Source organism: Trichechus manatus, unplaced genomic scaffold (genome assembly GCF_000243295.1).
Source record: "Trichechus manatus latirostris isolate Lorelei unplaced genomic scaffold, TriManLat1.0 scaffold00064, whole genome shotgun sequence".
In the NCBI taxonomy this organism is placed as follows: domain Eukaryota; kingdom Metazoa; phylum Chordata; class Mammalia; order Sirenia; family Trichechidae; genus Trichechus; species Trichechus manatus.
Genome location: NW_004444000.1, coordinates 14,404,864 through 14,422,431, shown reverse-complemented (window position 1 = coordinate 14,422,431; position 17,568 = coordinate 14,404,864). Strand labels below are relative to the sequence as shown.

The following is a 17,568-nucleotide window of genomic DNA, read 5'->3' as shown; positions in this document are numbered from 1 at the left end:
CAGAGCATCCCTGGATGGGACATAGCAGGGTATGGCTGGGCAGGGCAGGGCAGGGCAGGTAGGCTCCAGAGGAGGCTGACGGTAGAAGATACGGAGCACCCTGATCAAGTGGGTGTATTAGTTTCCTAGGGCTACCTTCATGAAGTATGACAAGTTGTGTGGCTTATAAAAACAGAAATTTGTCTTACAGTTCTGGAGACTGGGAGTCTGAGACGAGGGTGTCAGCCATGTTGATTCCTTCTGAGGGCTCTGAGGGAGAATCTGTTCCAGGCCTTCTATCTTCTGGTGATGGTGGCAATCTTTGGCATTCCTTGGCTTGCAGCTCTTATCTCTGCCTCCCTCATCACACGGCTGTCTTCCCTAAGTGTATCTCTGTGCTCCTTCTCCTCTTTTATAAGGACACTGCTCATATGGGATTAGGACCCATCTGACTCCAGTACGACCTCTGTTCCTCGTACCTCTGGGTGGAGGTGGGATGGGTTTCCTTCTTGCTACTCAGTTGTATTTCCAGACCATTCTTCCTTCCTTTCTCTTAGCCTTACCCCTAGTTTTGAATATATCACCCATGCTTTCCAAGTTATATTCATCTACCAACACCCAGGTTTTTCCTTAAATTCCTTGAGAATTTTTGCTCCTGGCTGTGCTATTTTTGCTCCTGGCTCCAATACTATTCTCGTCATATTCTTGGTGATTTCAATAACCTCATGGATAATCCATCCAATGCTTTGAACTCTCATTTCTATGACCGCTTCTTCTCTAATGGTCTTGTTGTTTAACCTACCTCAGCCCTCCTTCCCTTGGTCACACCATAGACTTGATGGAACCAATAATTGCAGCGCCTCTGTACTTTCACTTCCAACCATCCACTCTCTGAGCACCACTTCCTATCTCTCAGGTCACTCCTTCTAGTATCTTGCTCTAGCAAACGTTAGACCCCCACTGGAAATTACAATCTCTGGATCCTACTAACTTTTCACTGTCTTTTTCCTCCTACTCGTCCTCTCTTCCCTTGTTACCTAGCTTAAATTCCATAGTCAATCACTTGATTACTATCTTGCATTAATCTTCAATTCTCTTGCTCTTTTCTTACTTGTTACTAATATTTTGGCAAAACCTCAACCCTGGTTAGAATCCAATTCTCTACCTACTTCATTCCTATAACCATGGAGCTGAAGAAAAACACTCAGTCATGCTGACTGTCTCCCTTTAAATTCATAATTATGAATCTCATGTGAGTCCTTAAGGCCATCTAGCAATTCTACATGTCCGTAATTCATACTTCCACTCTTACAGACATCTATTTCATACCTTTTCTTCCTTTCTCAAACTTGCAACATCCCTTTGCCCATCTTCTTAATTGATGATTTTGCTTTCTATTTGTATTAGTTATCTCTCGCTGCGTAACAAATTACCCCCAAGTTTGGAAGTTTAAAACAACAAACACTATCGTACACAGTTTTTGGCTGGGTGGTTTCGGATCAGTGTCTCTTACGAGGTTACAGTCAAGTTATTGACTGAGATTGAAAACTTGATTAGGTCTGGAGGATCCACTTCCAAGCTCATTCACAGGGCTATTGGCAGGAGGCTTCAGATCCTTGAATCTCTTCATAGGGCTGCTCATGACATACATGGCTTCCCCTGGATCAAATGATCTGAGACAGAGAGAGGAGAGAGCAAGATGGATGATGCAGTCTTTTATAACCGAATCTCTGAAGTGACACACCATCACTTCTGCCATATTAGATTGGTCACATAGACCAATCCTAGTACAACATAGGAGAGGATGACAGAAGGATGTGAATACCAGGATTACTAGGGACCATCTTGGAGGCTAGCTACAATAATATTTTACAGAAAAAAATAGAAATAGAAACATCAGAAATGAACTTCCATCATCACATTAACTGATTATCAATATATATTCTACTGTCACTTCTCTGTTATAATGAACTGTCCCTGCTGTTATCTAAAGCCAATCCCTTCACTGGTCACTAGATCCTATTCCTCTTTCCCACTCAAGAACACAGATACAAAGATTCTTTCATCTCTGTCTTGCATCATCACTTTGTCCCTGTCTGCTGGATATTTCCCATCAATAAAAAATATGTGCTGCAATCTTAAAAAAGAACCTTACCATGACCCTACCTCTCCTTTCAGCTACCACTCCATTTCTTTTTTTTTTACCACTCCATTTCAATGTGTCTTTTTGCAACAAAACTCAATGAAAAGGTTGTGCAAACTTGCCGTCTTCAATTTCTCCTCCCTGTCTCTCTTAATGAAGTCTGCACGATCAAGATTTTGCTCTCCAACTTCTCCAAAGAAACTGCTCTTTTAAAAGTCATCAGTGACCTCCACATTGCTAAATCCAATAGTCACCTCTCAGTCCTCATCTTATTTGACCTACTAGCAGCATTTGACCAGATTGTCTGTCTTCTTCATTGAAACATTTTCTTCACATACTCCTGATTTTCTTCCTTAGCTTACTGGCTGATCCTTCCCAATCTCTTTGCATTCCCCTCCTCTTCTCAACCTATGTAATCTTGGAATACCCCAAGGCTCAGTCCTTGGACCTCCGTTTTTGTCTGTCTATATCAGCCCCTTGACAATTTCACCCAGTCTCATGGCTTTAAACCTATAGGCCAACAACTCCCGAATTTTATATTTCTAGCCCAGATCTTCCCTCTGAACTCCAGACTCCTTTATAAAACCAACTTCTTGAATGTCTAATAAATAAAACTTAATCTGTCCCAGAATGATCTCCTAATCTTCCTCTTCCCACACTGCTTCTTCCGCCATCTTCCCCAGCTCAGTAACTGGCAACTCCCTTCTGCCAGTTGTTCAAGACAAAACCCGTACAGTGTTCCTTGACTCCTGTCTCTCTCACACATGTATAGCCAAACCTCCAACAGACCCTGAAAGCTCTGCCTTCCAAATATACCCAGAATGCAACCATTTCTCACCATCTCCTGGTACCACTACCTCCCTGATCCAGCACTTCATAATCTCCTACCTAGATTATTGCAATAGCCACCTAATTGGTCTCCTTGCCTCTACCCTTGCCCTATTCAGTCTGTTCTCAATATAGCATCCAGAATGATTTAAAAAAATATATTAGTCACATTGTAGCATTCACTTGCTCAAAACCTTTCAATGGCTCTTCATCTCAACTCCTTACAGTGGCTTACAATGCTCTTTATGATTGCCACCCTCCCCCAATCTTTAACCTCCTGTCTCAACATCCTCCCCCCTCACTCTGCTCCAGTCACACTGCCCTCATTGCTGTTCTCCAACACCCAGCTTGCTCCCGCCTCGGGGCCTTTGTACTTGCTGTTCCCTCTACCTGGAATGCTCTTATAAAACCCTCCCTTGAGGGTTACCATGATTTGTTCCATTATCTCATTTAAGTCGTTGCTCAAAACCACCTCAGTGCAACTCTCTGGCCATCCACCCCACCCCCACCCCTCTCCCACCCTTCAACACACTCCCTATCCTCTTTCTCCACAGTGCTTATCAGCATCAGACGCATTTATTATTCATGTGTTGGAAACCTTAGTGGCGTAGTGGTTAAGTGCTGTGGCTGCTAACCAAAAGGTCAGCAGTTTGAATCCACCAGGCGCTCCTTGGAAACCCTATGGGGCAATTCTACTCTTTCCTATAGGGTCACTATGAGTTGGAATCGACTTGATGGCCCTGGATTATTTATTTATTTATTTATTCTCGTGTTTATTTGGTAACTTTTTCTCAATATATGAGCCTTGGTGGTACGGTGGTTAAGCACTCAGCCGCTGCTCAGAAGAAAGATGTGCCAGTCTGCTTCTGTACAGATTACAGCCTTGGAAACCCTATGGGGCAGAGTTCTACTTTATACCATAGGGTCTCTATGAGTCAGGATAGGACTGGAAGGTTTCTTTTGATTTTTGGTTTCCCCTCACTATATTGCAAATTCCATGAACAATGAATATTAGTGTTTTGTTTACTGCTATATATCCCCAGTGCTTAGAAGAGCGTTTTTTTTTTTTTTTTACCAAGTTGCTCGGGAGTCGATTCTGACTCACCAGTATACAAACAGGTTTCACTAATGTATGCTAAACAAGTAAATGGGTAATCTACATGGATAGGAAACCCTGGTGGCATAGCGGTTAAGAGTTCGGCTGCTAACCAGAAGGTCAGCAGTTCGAATCCACCAGGTGCTCCTTGGAAACCGTAGGGGGCAGTTCTACCCTGGCCTATAGGGTCGGTATGACTCGGGATTGACTCAGTGGCGACAGTTCTACATGGATAATGAAGTGTCCTAGGATTGTAACAGGCCTTGGAGCAGAGAGGGAGACCACTCACGAAACTGTAGTGTTCAAATATATGTGAGAAATACCACTGAAAACGTAACGCGTTGTGAAAAGGATCAATATATTTCTTGTCGGCGTAGTTTGTTCCTCAAGGAAGCCCTAACAAGCCAGCCTTCCTTTTCCATCCTTTTCCCGTGCTTCCCTCCGGGACCCCTGGCCCGCCCAGAGTCAGCTTTTCAGCCCGAAGCATCTCTTTCCCTGGAGAATTTGGGATCCTCTCATTTCTAGGACCCTCTCAGCGATACCACTACCTCGCGGCATTGCCCGCCCCACGTCTCGCTCACCCACGACCCAGCGGCCCCGCGCAGCACGAGCTCCCGCCCACTGCCTGCGCCCTCACTAGCCCCACCCCCTTGGCCCACACAGGAAGCGGAAGTGACGAAAGGCTGGCGCCCGCGATCTCGCGCCTTACGCCTCCCCAGCCCGGGAAGTGAAGCGGGACCGGAAGGGGCGGGCAAAGGCCCCAGGGGGCGGGGCGCGGCGTAGCCGAAAAGTGGCGGTTTACTGGAAGCGGTTTCCTTACCGTCTCCGGCGCCAGTGCTGTCTCAGCCGGAGTGGGAACCCGGATCCTCAGAAGCAGATTTTTATCTGGCCCTGGATTCCCCGCCGTTCAGCGTTTCCTGCCTTGACAGGTTCCCGGTTATTTCAGCCGGGTTCGCATTTTCCTCTCCCTTCCCTCCCTCCCCCAGCTCGCTGTGCCCACTGCTCTCTGAGTCTTCGTTCTCTCGATCTCTCATCCCCGCTCCTTCCAGGACTTAAGCTTTAGACCTTTCCTTCCCTCTTTATTCCTTCCCCTTACAAAACCCGCTTCCTTTTACTCCGGAATCCTTGTTCTTGGAGTCCCCGCCAGGCTTCTGCCTCCCCCAGGGCGCCTCCCCTTTCGTGGGCCCGGTGGCTCAAGTGTTAGGAGGTTGACCTTTTAAAGCGGCCCTTACAGATGCCAGGAAGGATGGCCCCCCTCAAGAAGCCTCGAAATACCCCAAGGCTGCCCCTGGCATTAAACCCTCTGAAGAGCAAGGACGTGTTGGCAGTGCTGGCGGAGAGGAACCACGCTGTGGTACCAATCGGGGCATGGGTGGAACCTGCCTCGCCAGATAGCTCGGAAATGCCAGCATATGTGAGTGTCACTTTGATCCAAATATGGTGGGGCTTTTTTCTTTCTTTTTATTAGCCTTCTCTAATTTCTGGTGCTTGGAGAAAGATGAACAGACTGGGATGCTGCTTCTGGTCTGTCATAAGTATGTTCTTGCATCAGGATTACAGAAGAGATGTAATTGCCACAACTTGCTTCAGCTTTACTTAGCATAATGAAATATGTATTACTCATCTACTGTATGGACCATAATCTATTTCCTGAGACAGGACAGATTTTAAGTTTTAAGCCCTTGACTACCGACTGAAAGGTTGGAGGTTGGAACCCACCCATAGGCGCCGTGGAAGACAGGCCTGGTGATCTGCTTCTGAAGGGTCACAACCTTGAAAACTGTGGAGCAGTTCTACTCTGCACACATGAGATTTCCATGAGTCAGAATTGATCACAACTAACAACAGTATAAATAGATACGTACATGGTCCCTGCGTGGTGCAAACAGTTAACGTGCTTGGCTGCTAACCAAAGGTTAGAGGTTGGAGTCCACCCAGAGGTGCCTTGGAAGAAAGGCCTGACAATCTACTTGTGAAAAATCAGCCATTAACAACCCTATGAAGTACAGTTCCACTCTGACACACGTGAGGCTGCCATGAGTCATGGTCAACTCAACGACAACTGGAAAAGTCTATGATTAAGTGCTAAGAATACAGCACTTCATCAAAGAAGAAAGATACGATTGGGTTAATGTGACCAAGGAAAGTTCAAGGAAGAGTTTGGGTCATCAGAGGAGAGACGGGGATAATGCTCTGTTACATAGAATGGGGATAGTAGGAAACCAACAAGGTATGTTCAGGACATTATGAGTAGGATAGATTGATTTGGGGTGGAAGGTTTAGTAGGGGGATGGTGGTTGATAGGATTGTGGAAAAATAAGGGTGGTAGAAAATTACACGAAATTTTTTTTTTTAAATGTTACTTTAGATGAGGGTTTACAGAGCAAGCTGTTTCCTCATTAAACAATTAATACACCTATTGTTTTGTGACATTGGTTGCCAACCCCATGACATGTCAACACTCCCCCCTTCTCGACCTCGGATTCCCTGTTACCAGCTTTCCTTCCCCCGCTGCCGCCTTGTCCTTTCCCCAGGCTAGCATGCCCATTTAGTCTTGTTTTGTTTTATAGGTCTGTCTGATCTTTGGCTGGAAACCCTGGCAGCGTAGTGGTTAAGAGTTCAGCTGCTGACGAAAACGTCAGCAGTTTGAATCCACCAGCTGCTCCTTGGAAACCGTATGGGGCAGTTCTGCTTTGTCCTGTAGGGTCGCTATGAGTCGGAATCTACTCAACGGCAGTGGGTTAATCTTTGGCTGAGAAGGGTGAACCTTAGGAGTGACTTCAGTACTGAGCTATAAGGGTGTCCGGGGGCCATACTCTCAAGGTTTCTCCAGTCTCTGTCAGACCAGTAAGTCTGGCCTTTTTTGTGTGACTTAGAATTTTGTTCTATATTTTTCTCTAGCTCTGTCCGGGACCCTCTATTGTGATCCCTGTCAGAACAGTCGGTGGTGGTAGTCGGGCACCATCTAGTTGTGCTGGACTCAGTCTGGTGCAGGCTGTGGTACTTGGGGTCCATTAGTCCTTTGGACTAATCTTTCCCTTGTGTCTTTGGTTTTCTTCATTCTCGCTTGCTCCAGACGAGGTGAGGCCAATGGATTGCCTTAGATGGCTGCTTATAAGCTTTTAAGACCCCAGATGCTACTCCAAAGTAGAATGTAGAACATTTTCTTTATAAACTATGTTATGCCAGTTGAGCTGGATGTCCCCTGAGACCATGGTCCCCAGAGCCCTCAGCCCTGTAGGAGTCCCTCAGGGAGTTTGGATGTGTCTGTGGAGCTTCCATGATCTTGCCTTGGACAAGTTGTGCTGGCTTCCCCAGTATTGTGTACTGTCTTATCCTTCACCAAAGTTACCGCTTATCTATTGTCTGTTTAGTATTTTTCCTGCCCCACCCTTCCCCTCTCTCGTAACCATCAAAGATTGTTTCTTTTTGTGTGTAAATCTTTTTATGAGTTTTTTCATGAGTGGTCTCATACAGTATTGGTCTTTTTGGAATCACAGGGAATTTTTGATAAGAGATTCATTCATTGTTTAGTATTTGTGGATTAATTGCACGATCAAACAATGTTTTGATTAGATAAATTACTCATAGTTTTTAAAAGTTAGGGTGAGATTGGGTCCTGGGAGACAAGTTAGGGTATAATTGTCACAAGTTAGGGATGAAGTATAGTATCAAGGTTTGTTTAGTGGTAAGGAATGAAGAGGAAAATCTTTGAAAAAGGGTAGTCGAAGTGGGAATGAAAAGAAGTGAATTCAGGAAACATCCCAGAAGAATCAGTAGGATTTGTACAAAGGTATTTTGGTATTTAAGTTATTAGTACCTCTTTTTAATTGCTCAAATTATGGTATCTTTATAATGTCAGTTGTATCAAAATACCTCAGTTTGACCCCACCTTGTTTTAAAAAGGATTGCGTCTCATGCCCCCATGTAGTAACTCAAAATATTAAAGTTTTGGAACATGTACAAATATGTCTCCCTTCCCTCATTTTTAAAATTCTGATCAGTTCCAGTCAAACGTAGTTTGATCAAGCAATTAGTAGAATGCTTTACTGCTTTAGCATATACAGTCTGGGGAATACCCCTCGTTAACAGATGGAGCTCTGTCATTTTAGAGTATATACTGAATACCAAAAAACCAAACCCGTTGCTGTCAAGTCGAGTCCGACTCATAGCGACCCTATAGGACAAAGTAGAACTGCCTTATAGGGTTTCCAAGGGGTGCCTGGTGGATTCAAACTGCAGACCTTTTGGTTAGCAGCCAAATGCTTAATCACTGTACCACCACCAGGGCCAAAAGCTTGGTTACCCTAAGATCGTCTTTTTTAAAGGGAAACTCTGAATCCCTGGTTTTATCTAACATCCTAATCCTTGGTTTTATGTGTCATTCCCCCACCACCACCCCCCAGTTTCAAGGGGCCATCAGGATTCCTAAAAATGCAACAGCATGAGTCTCCCTCCCCAGATAATTAAATTAGCACCAAACTACACAGCTCTCCTATCATCACATATGGACATTACATTATTTTACAATTTGTTCTGGTTATCTATTGCTGCATAACAAACCACCCCAGAACTTAATTGCACAAAGCAAATAGTACTATGTGTCAGGAAATTGAGCAGTATGCAACAGGCATAGCTTTTCTCTGCTCCATGATGTCTGGGACCTCAGTTGAGGTGGCTCAAATAGCTGGAGGTGACTGGGACAGCTCAACTGGGTTCTTCTCCACGTGACATCTGCTGGCCCGTAATATCCAAGATGACTTTCTCATTCACATATATAGCTCTTGGGCTAGGATAAATATGAATATGGTACTTAGTCAAAGAAGAAAGAAATGACTATGGGTCATGTCACTAGAGTGGCTGGGGGTTGGCTGGAAGTCTTTCTCGTTCCACGTGGCCTCTCTCTATGGTTAGTTTGGGCTTCCTCACTGCATGATAGTCTCAGGGTAGTCAGAATTCTTATTTGGTGGCTGGCTTCCCCCAGGGTGAGCATTCCAAGAGCCCCAGGCAGAAGTTGCTTTCTGACCTACCTTGGGAAGTCATGCATCTAACACTTCTGCCTCATTCTACTGGATGTACACAACCAGACCAGATTCAGTTTGGGAGGGCATTAACAGGTTTAGTTGATCCGTGGTGGTGGTAGGGTGTTATCTTTGGAGTCTAACGCCTAGGTAATTTGAGTATCAATTCCATCATCTGTGAATTTCCCAGAATGTATTCTTTGATTGTTGTGAGAAACGCCTCATTCTGTGTTGCCCCTTGCGTAGTCCATAGGGGATACAAAGGCTATGTGAAGTTCATTGTACAATTGAAACAATAACTTTCTGTAACCGAGTGTTTCCCAAATTTATTTGACCCTGGGAATTTGAAACACAGGGAAGAGAAAGCAGTACAGTGTAGAGCATGGAGTCACACAAACTTCTGGCTCTGTTATTTGCCAGCTGTAGTGTTTCAGGAGCATTAATCTTTCAGAGCCCTGGTTTCTTCTTTTGTAACATGAGGGATTAGAATTCCTACTACTGAAGGTAGTTTACTTTTTTTTCTGTATCACAGGATGTAGTTGTTTAAACTTTTTGTAGAAGATAGTCTATAAATATACAAAACTGAGCTATTTGAGTACTAACAACACTGTTTATACAAAGAAACTTAACAGTAGTAAAATACAAATGCATAAGATACTTATTTTTGGTCCTTTTGGAAAGACGATCTAAGTTGGTTTCTTTTTTTACATGGCTCCAGGCACAAAAATAGAGTATAAGATGGTAACCGCAACATTCTTAGTGATCATTCTTGTAACTCTTTAAATGTCACCAGTCAGAATAGCAGTGAACTCCTCGTGATGTATTTCTCCACCACCATCTTTATCAAATTCTGTCATAGCCCAAAGTTCTTCATCCCCCGTGTTTTCACCCATTTCTCAGGCAACGTGTCACAAATTCCTCAAACTTATTTTACCTGCATCATCATCCTCAGATAGTTTAAATGCCTTCGGTATTTCTTCATGTGGATCTCTCTCTAATATCCAGTCTGCCACAACTTCATGAAAATCTGAAGGGAGTTTTGAGGATTCAGTGATATAATGTAGTCAGAATGCTTGTCATATAATAACCCATTGCCGTCCAGTCAATTCTGACTCACAGCGACCCTCCAGGACAGAGTAGAACTGCCCCATAGGGTTTCCAAGGAGCAGCTGGTGGATTCGAACTGGCGACCTTTTGGTTAGCAGCTGAGCTCTTATCCACTGTACCACCAGGGTGTGTGTGTGTGTTGTTGTATAGTAGATCCCTAATAATGGTAACTGCTATTATGATTATAATTGTTAGAGCACTTAAGAGGAAGTGAATGCATATCAGGGTCTCAAATGGGATAAAACATTCCAGATTGTTTAGACTATGTTTTGGAATTAAGCACTTATAAATATTTACTGAGTCCCTTTATATTTAAGGCTCTGTGCTGTACGCTGTAGGGGAAACAAAGGAGAATTAAATACATTTTCTACCCTCAAAGAGTTCATAATTAGTGCAAGAGTCGAGAAGTACAGTACTCAACTAACTTTAATAAGTAATAAGAATAAGAGGTGCCATAGCATAAGAGAGCTCAGAGGAAGAAAGGAGGGTAGTAGGAGGTGGCTGTTAGATGTTCTTGAAGAATGAGTAGGCCTTTCCTGAATGGAGTTGAGACAAAAGGGTTGCTAAGTTAAAAATGGAGCAAACGTCTGAGTATGAAGGCATTTTACAATAGAGCGTATTTGGTGAGCTATCTGGATTGTTTACTAATTTTAGAAAATGTATAACCTAATGTAGGTTCATTAAGGATTTATGATTCATTAAGGATTAATGAAGAACCTTCAGTTCTCAGTTCAATAAAACAAGATTTGATTTGCGTACTCACGTATTCCAGTTTGTAGTTTGTGATCTGGTTTAAGTTCTTGGTGCTCACTAGCTGTGTCTAGATCATCGTCGCTGAATGTCTGTGCTTTTCTTACTCTTCTGGGAATCTTGGGTTAGAGAACTGAATTATTTTTTCAAAGTTGGTTTGCATTTACAACAGAGCCCTACTGGGCAAAACTGCTGACATTTAACTTATCTTGTATTTTTAAAGACTTCAGCATGTGTGATTGAAGAAGAACTAAAGGAACAGCTAAGAAGAAAACAAGAAGCTTTGAAGCATTTTCAGACTCAAGTCAAACACCGAGTAAATCAACGTGTTAGGCTGAGAAAAAAGCAACAACTTCAGAGGTCTTATGAAGCAGTAAGTTGAAAAGCGGGCCTGAGTAGAGATTGAAGGGCAAGTGTGGTATGTATAAGGTGACAGTAACAGAATCACTTTCTTTTGAATCTGTGCTTTTTATAACCCATTCTTTGTTAACATCTGATTTGCTAGTGAGAACAGTAGATTTTTATGTAGAGAAGCCGTGTTTTATTCCTGTGTTGTTCTGACTCACTTACTTATTTTCACCAAATAGTTAAAAACAGTGTTAGAGTTTTGGATTCAGACTTGGGTTTGAATTCTGACTTCACTGTTTACTAGCTATGTGATCTTGGGCTAATCACTGAACTTGTCAGGACTGTAATTTCTTCATCTGTAAAACAGAGATGTAATACTTGTCTCACATGATTGTTGTAAGAATTAGATGAGATATGTACGTTATTAGCACATAATAGGCGCCTGGTAAGTGTTACTTTATCTTTGCCAGCTAAAACTCCCCCACCCCTCATTTAAAATGTTTCTGGCTGCTTAGAGGCAGTATTTGATGGTATGTGATTGCAGTGGCTTGGAGTCGAATCTCACTGCCCACCGTCCTTCCCTTGTATAGGCAGAAAAAAAAGGCTCTATAGCCATGCAGTCTTCAGATCCCGCACACTTAACTCCTAGAAGGAGAACAAGTGTTTTTCCAAACAGTTTGAACGCTGCTGTCGGAAGTTCTCGATTACCCCCTTCCCCAGAAGATGAAGAGAACAAGAATGAATTATTCCAACAGCAAGCCCAGGCTGTAAGTACATGTTCATTTAATTTTATTTTTAGGATGTTTTTCCCCCCTAAACTGAAAATACGACATATTTAGGATATGGAGTTGGGATTAGAAGACGTGACATTCAACTTCATTTTTATCACTTCCTTTTCTACTTTTGTGAAGTGGGGAGCAGAATAGTGAGATGGTGCTTATTTTTTATTTCTAGGTATTTGTTTTTGGTAAGATACGTTAGAGTCTTCTAAAGAAAGATGCCAAAGTATTAGAGTTTAAAACTTGCTAGAAAGTACTTTAGGTCAAGGAACATGCATTTTCCCTCTCACACTGAAATGATGTGATGGGTAAGTTATACTCAGATTTTAACATCTGGTGACAGAAGTGATTTCCTCACCTCTGTTGTAAAGAGGTTGAGTACATATAGGGGGCATTTCATTCATTATTTATCTTTGTTTCTTTTTTCCTCCCATGTCTTGTCATTTAATTTGATGATCACAATAAATGGCTCTATAGTTATAGGTCAGGTAGTAATACAGTAAGCTTTCAATTAATATATCCAGAGTTTTTGAAATAAGATAACTTTTATTCAGTGACTTGTTTATCTCATATACCTAATCTATAAAAATGAATCACTGTGTGGTTTCCAGGGCAGGTGGGAGGGAGAGGGAGTAAGGGGGTTCACTGCTCAGGAGGCCGTGAGTGTCTGTTACAGGTGATGGGAAGCGTTGGAAACAGATAGTGGCAACAGCCGCGTGATGTGACGAATACATGTCACTACGTAGCACATGTGAAGAGTGTGCAGCTGGCAAATGTTTTGTTACAAACATTTACCATAATAATAATGAAACAAATTAACCACTGTCCCAAACCAGATTGTTTTATATCGACTCACACCTCCAATCACTTGACGCAATCCAGTCCGCTCCTTAATGTAGCTGAGCTTCTGTCTAGTCGATGTCTTGTTCTTCAACTCTGCTTTTGGAATTGTTCGTCTTGTTTAAAAATGTATTCCTAGGGACAATGAGAGGAAGAGAGGAAATGTGGAAAATGATGAACATGTGAAAATAAAAGTTTTATAAGAGCCTAAATGCTTTGTCATAAAGATGGCACCAATCCAGTTGTGCTGTTAGTATAAATAGGGAAAGCTTTAGAAGCACGTTATATTGAGATAATTTAAAAAAATTTTGTCTTTGTCTAAAACTGAATTTTTGTTGTTGTTCAATTTGTAGTAATCATTTTTATAATAATTTTGTTGTTTTCTTTTTTAAGATTACAAAAATTTGTTTAGCAAATATTTATTGAGCCAGGTACTGCATAAGGTACAAGGGATAAAACATTGACTAAGATAGACACGGAAACCCAAAACCCTGGGGACGTAGTGGTTAAGAGCTACGGCTGCTAACTAAAAGGTTGGCAGTTCGAATCCACCAGGAGCTCCTTGGAAACTCTATGGGGCAGTTCTACTCTGTCCTATAGGGTCGCTATGAGTTGGAAGCGACTCGACGGCAACGGGTTTTAAGATAGACACAGGTCTTGTCTTTGTGGAGCTTATAGCTATAAATCCCACTGTTACATAAGATTTTACTTTATATGATGCATGAATAGAATGCAGCAGCAGATATTTGAATATCCTTGTTTGTTAAACTTTGTAGGGATATTAATGAAATGTGAAATGGAACCCTCCAGGGGTTTATATTTCCCGCTAGAGCTACAAAGCTAATAGGCCCCAATCTATCAGATAATAATACAGAGACATTTGCTATATTTGGTGATAAAGCTGTTCTGAGGAATTTGAGAAATTTTAGAATTCCAGGGAGATAGTTGGGGAAGAATTCATGGAGGAGGTAGAATTGCGCTGTGTATTTTGAACTGGTAAGCTTTAGAGTGCGGGAGAGGAGATAGAGAATCCTTGAGACGGGAGGAACAGTTAAAGGTCTAGGCATATTTGGGAATAAGTGATGGATGGGGCTTTTCTAATTTGTAAGTTTATAGAGGAGAATAACAGAAAATGAGGTTAGATAGGTGGAAGTAAATCAGTTGTGAAAAACTTTAACTGTTAGAAAAAATGTAAATGTTTTATGCACTGTTCTTTTTCTTATTGTTGTAAAAAACATATATAAGAGCATTTGTCAGTTTACTGTTTTTCACGTGTACAGTTTAGTGACATCAGTTACAGTAATCACGTTGGGCAACCGTCACCAATATCCACCGCCAGATTTTCCATTGCCATAAATAGAAACTCGCTGCTTCCTAAACAATGACCCCCCTCCTCCGCCCTTAACTGCTAATCAACTTTGTATACTCTGTTCTTCTCTTGAAAGAAGATGAACTAACCAAAGAATGTTTGGTAACTTAAACAACTGTTCTGGGCCTGTAACTGTACCCATACAACTCCATGATGATAGATGCTTTTTGTTTGTTTTTGTTTTTTACAGTTTCTATCCACTAGATGTCACTGAAAAATAGACATTGACGCAGTGTCTAGAACTGGCTGAGTAAATGGTGAACATAGTGAACATAATTCACTTTCTGAGTGTTAGTGGGCTTTTCAATTTTCCAGTGTCTTAGAGCCACAGAAACAGAATCTTGGAGTTAAAAGGATTTTAAAAGATCATCTGACATATTGAGATATTTAAGGATGAAATAATTAGACATCTGGGATGTACTTCAAAATAATATAAGGGGTATGTGTTTGTGTGTGTATGTATGTGTGTGTGTGTGTGAGTGTGTGAGTGAAGGAGGTGGGTATAGATAAAGCAGGATCGGCCAGGAGTTGATAAAGTTAAAGCTGGGTAAGATATACATGGGGGGAGGGGGTTCAGTTTAGTATACTGTTTACTTCTGTATACGTTTAAAGTTTTACATACATTTGAATTTATGTAAACTTTTAATGAAAAATTTAAAAAAGAGATTATCTATTTGGTCCAACCTTTCTCTCCTAAGGAATCCTTTTTATGATGGCTCTAAGGTATATATGGTCATCTCGTTTCTGTTAGAACACTTCTGTCGTTGGGGAGCTCACTATTTTCAGACTCTTCATTTCCTTTTTAGAAGGCTTGAGATTACTCGATTTTTTTTTCAGTATGTTGAGTCAAAATCTTCTTCTTTGTCACTTGTACCCGTTAGCCTTAGTTTTTCTCTTTCGAGTAATAGAGAATAAAATATACCATTGTACTTTCTAAAAACACTTCAAGTATTTAGTTACCGTGTCTCTCCTGAATTTTCACTTTTTGGCTTTCTACATTCCTAATACTTTCAGTCATTTTTCCTATGACGTGATTTCCAGATTATTATCTTGGTTGATTTCTTCTGAAGCTGTTTAGTTTTTCATGCTCTTCTCAAGTATGAACCCCCCAAAATGGACACAATACTGTGTTTCAAATGTGATTTGGCCAGGACTTCTCTACTCTGCACCCCCACCTTACTCTCCACTTATAATACTTGGTATTACTTACTTAATTCTGAGATCAGATGAGTTTGGGCACCTAAAGTTGGGAATTAGAATCATAGAACTTACTGGAAGAAATTTCAAGTGGTCATATAAAATAAAACCAGCCTCTTGCTTTTTGTTAGTACTGATATTTAAACTATGATTGGGTTTCTGTGGTCTCTTGATAATTTCATTTTGTTGGCGAGTTAAAAAACAACTAATGACTGTTTCATTCTCGCCGTTTACCTTTTGTTTATCTGTAGACCAGTCGGTTCACTTGTCTTATTCTTTCCTACCATGGTTTATCCCAGCTTTATTTGTGTGTCTCCGAATCTTCTTTTTTTTCCACTGAATCTTTTATTGTCTTGTTTCTCATTTTTATTCTCTTTGTACAATGCAGGTTTTCCAGCTTTTTAAAACCCTCAGAGTAACAATTTTGGTAGTTAGGTAAAGGTTTAAGTAACTTGACACAGCCTGTAATGGTAAATCTACCATTGAAAAGCCAGTGAAAAAGTAGTGTTTTAGTAAGGCTGTTTGGATGAGAAGAACTTAGACTGACTCAAGCAAACAAGAAGTTTATTTCAAGTATAAACATGGGGTAATAAGGAAAATAGAATCTCACACAAATCCCCATTCCCTGAAGGCGTCTGCAGTGAGAGTTTTTCTGGATCTGAGGCAGCTCCAGTTACCCCAACAGAATGGGATCATTGATCTTCACACTAGTATTTAATCATTAACCTGATTGATTCAGTTGCTCTTGTAGGATGACCAGCCTTCCCGGTTTGCTAAGAGGGAGGGTTTTCCCAGAAACGGAGACACATCTGGGCAGACAAGGATAGTTGCTCATCTGTCTCTATGTGCTTCTTTCTTATTTACTTATTTTTCTACTTCCAGTTGATGCTGTCTTTTCTCTTCATCATAGCTTCATAGTTTGGCATATTTGAGGCTCTTCTTTTTTTTTTTTTATTGTTGTAGTTTAAGTGAAAGTTTACAATTCAAGTTTGTCTCTCATAGAAAAATTTATGTAACCCTAATTGCTCTCCCACACTCCTCCTTTCCACCCCTGATTTCCCATGTCCATTCAACCAGTTCCTGACCCTCTCTGCCTTCTAATCTCACCTTCAAACAGGAGCTGCCCGTTCAGTCACTTGAGGCTCCTTTAACTCTCTTTAGGACCTTTTGGCTTTTGACTTTTTCTCTTAGTATTTCCTAGTTCATTGCCTCAGATAAGGACTCTTTATTGGCCAAGCTTGCCTTTTTCCATTAGGCCTAGGTTACTAGGCAGCCTATAGCTTGGTTGGTATGTTTACTTAGTGATAAAACAAAGCTTTTCAAATTGATGCTTTGCACTGGGGCTCATGGGCTGTAATAAGGAGCTCACGTGGAGTTGAAATTTTAATTGCGTATTATTTTTGTAGCCATTGAAAATTCTGACACGTTTAAAAATTAGTATGCTCTCATTTGCAAATCAACTACATTGTAGTAGAATAGAATTCAACTTTGGATAGACTTTTTATGGCATTAACATACACTTTGAATTGGTATTAGGCCGCAGTGACAATAGAGTAGGTGAAATTCTGTAAATACTAGGTCTCATTTTTACTCTTTGCCCATGACCTACGTATTAGTACTCATTGCTTCATCTATAGTTACATGTAAGTCCCATCTTTTTAATCCATAAACGATTAAAAAGTTACATGAACAAATTAAATAGAACTGAAGAAAATATGAACAATGAATGAGGAATATCATAGTAGATACATATATTTGTCAGATTTTATCCTATAGGTTGCTTGAACTTTTAAATTTTGTTTTATTATATAATCCTGGTTTGCTTTAGATTTTAAGAAATAAACCTCAAAATTTGTTTATATAATACAGTTTTTGTTTTATAGGACAGAAATTCCTTTAGTTATTGATAACGTTATGTATCTCTACGCAAAATAGACCTTTATTTGGAATGCAGAAGGCTTTGCATCAGGCCTTTATTTATTAGATGCATCTCTACACAACCCCTGCTGCCCAACCCCTGCTGCCCAACCCCTGCTGCCCAACCCCTGCTGCCCAACCCCTGCTACACAACCCCTGCTGCCCAACCCCTGCTGCCCAACCCCTGCTGCCCA

At 41.3% G+C, this 17,568-nt stretch overlaps 1 protein-coding gene across 3 annotated transcripts in view; it reads left to right on the top strand.

Annotated features, from left to right (window-relative positions):
- The first annotated feature begins 5,109 nt into the window (after positions 1–5,109).
- CCDC15 (coiled-coil domain containing 15) overlaps positions 5,110–17,568 on the top strand; it is a 100,053-nt gene continuing 87,594 nt past the window's right edge. For all 3 annotated transcript variants that reach the window (XM_023734088.1, XM_023734089.1, XM_023734090.1), the window contains exons 1-3: positions 5,110–5,460; positions 11,148–11,297; positions 11,863–12,039. In XM_023734088.1, the coding sequence (XP_023589856.1) occupies positions 5,281–5,460; positions 11,148–11,297; positions 11,863–12,039 (507 nt within the window). In that variant the 5' untranslated portion in view covers positions 5,110–5,280. The remainder of the gene's footprint in view (positions 5,461–11,147; positions 11,298–11,862; positions 12,040–17,568) is intronic.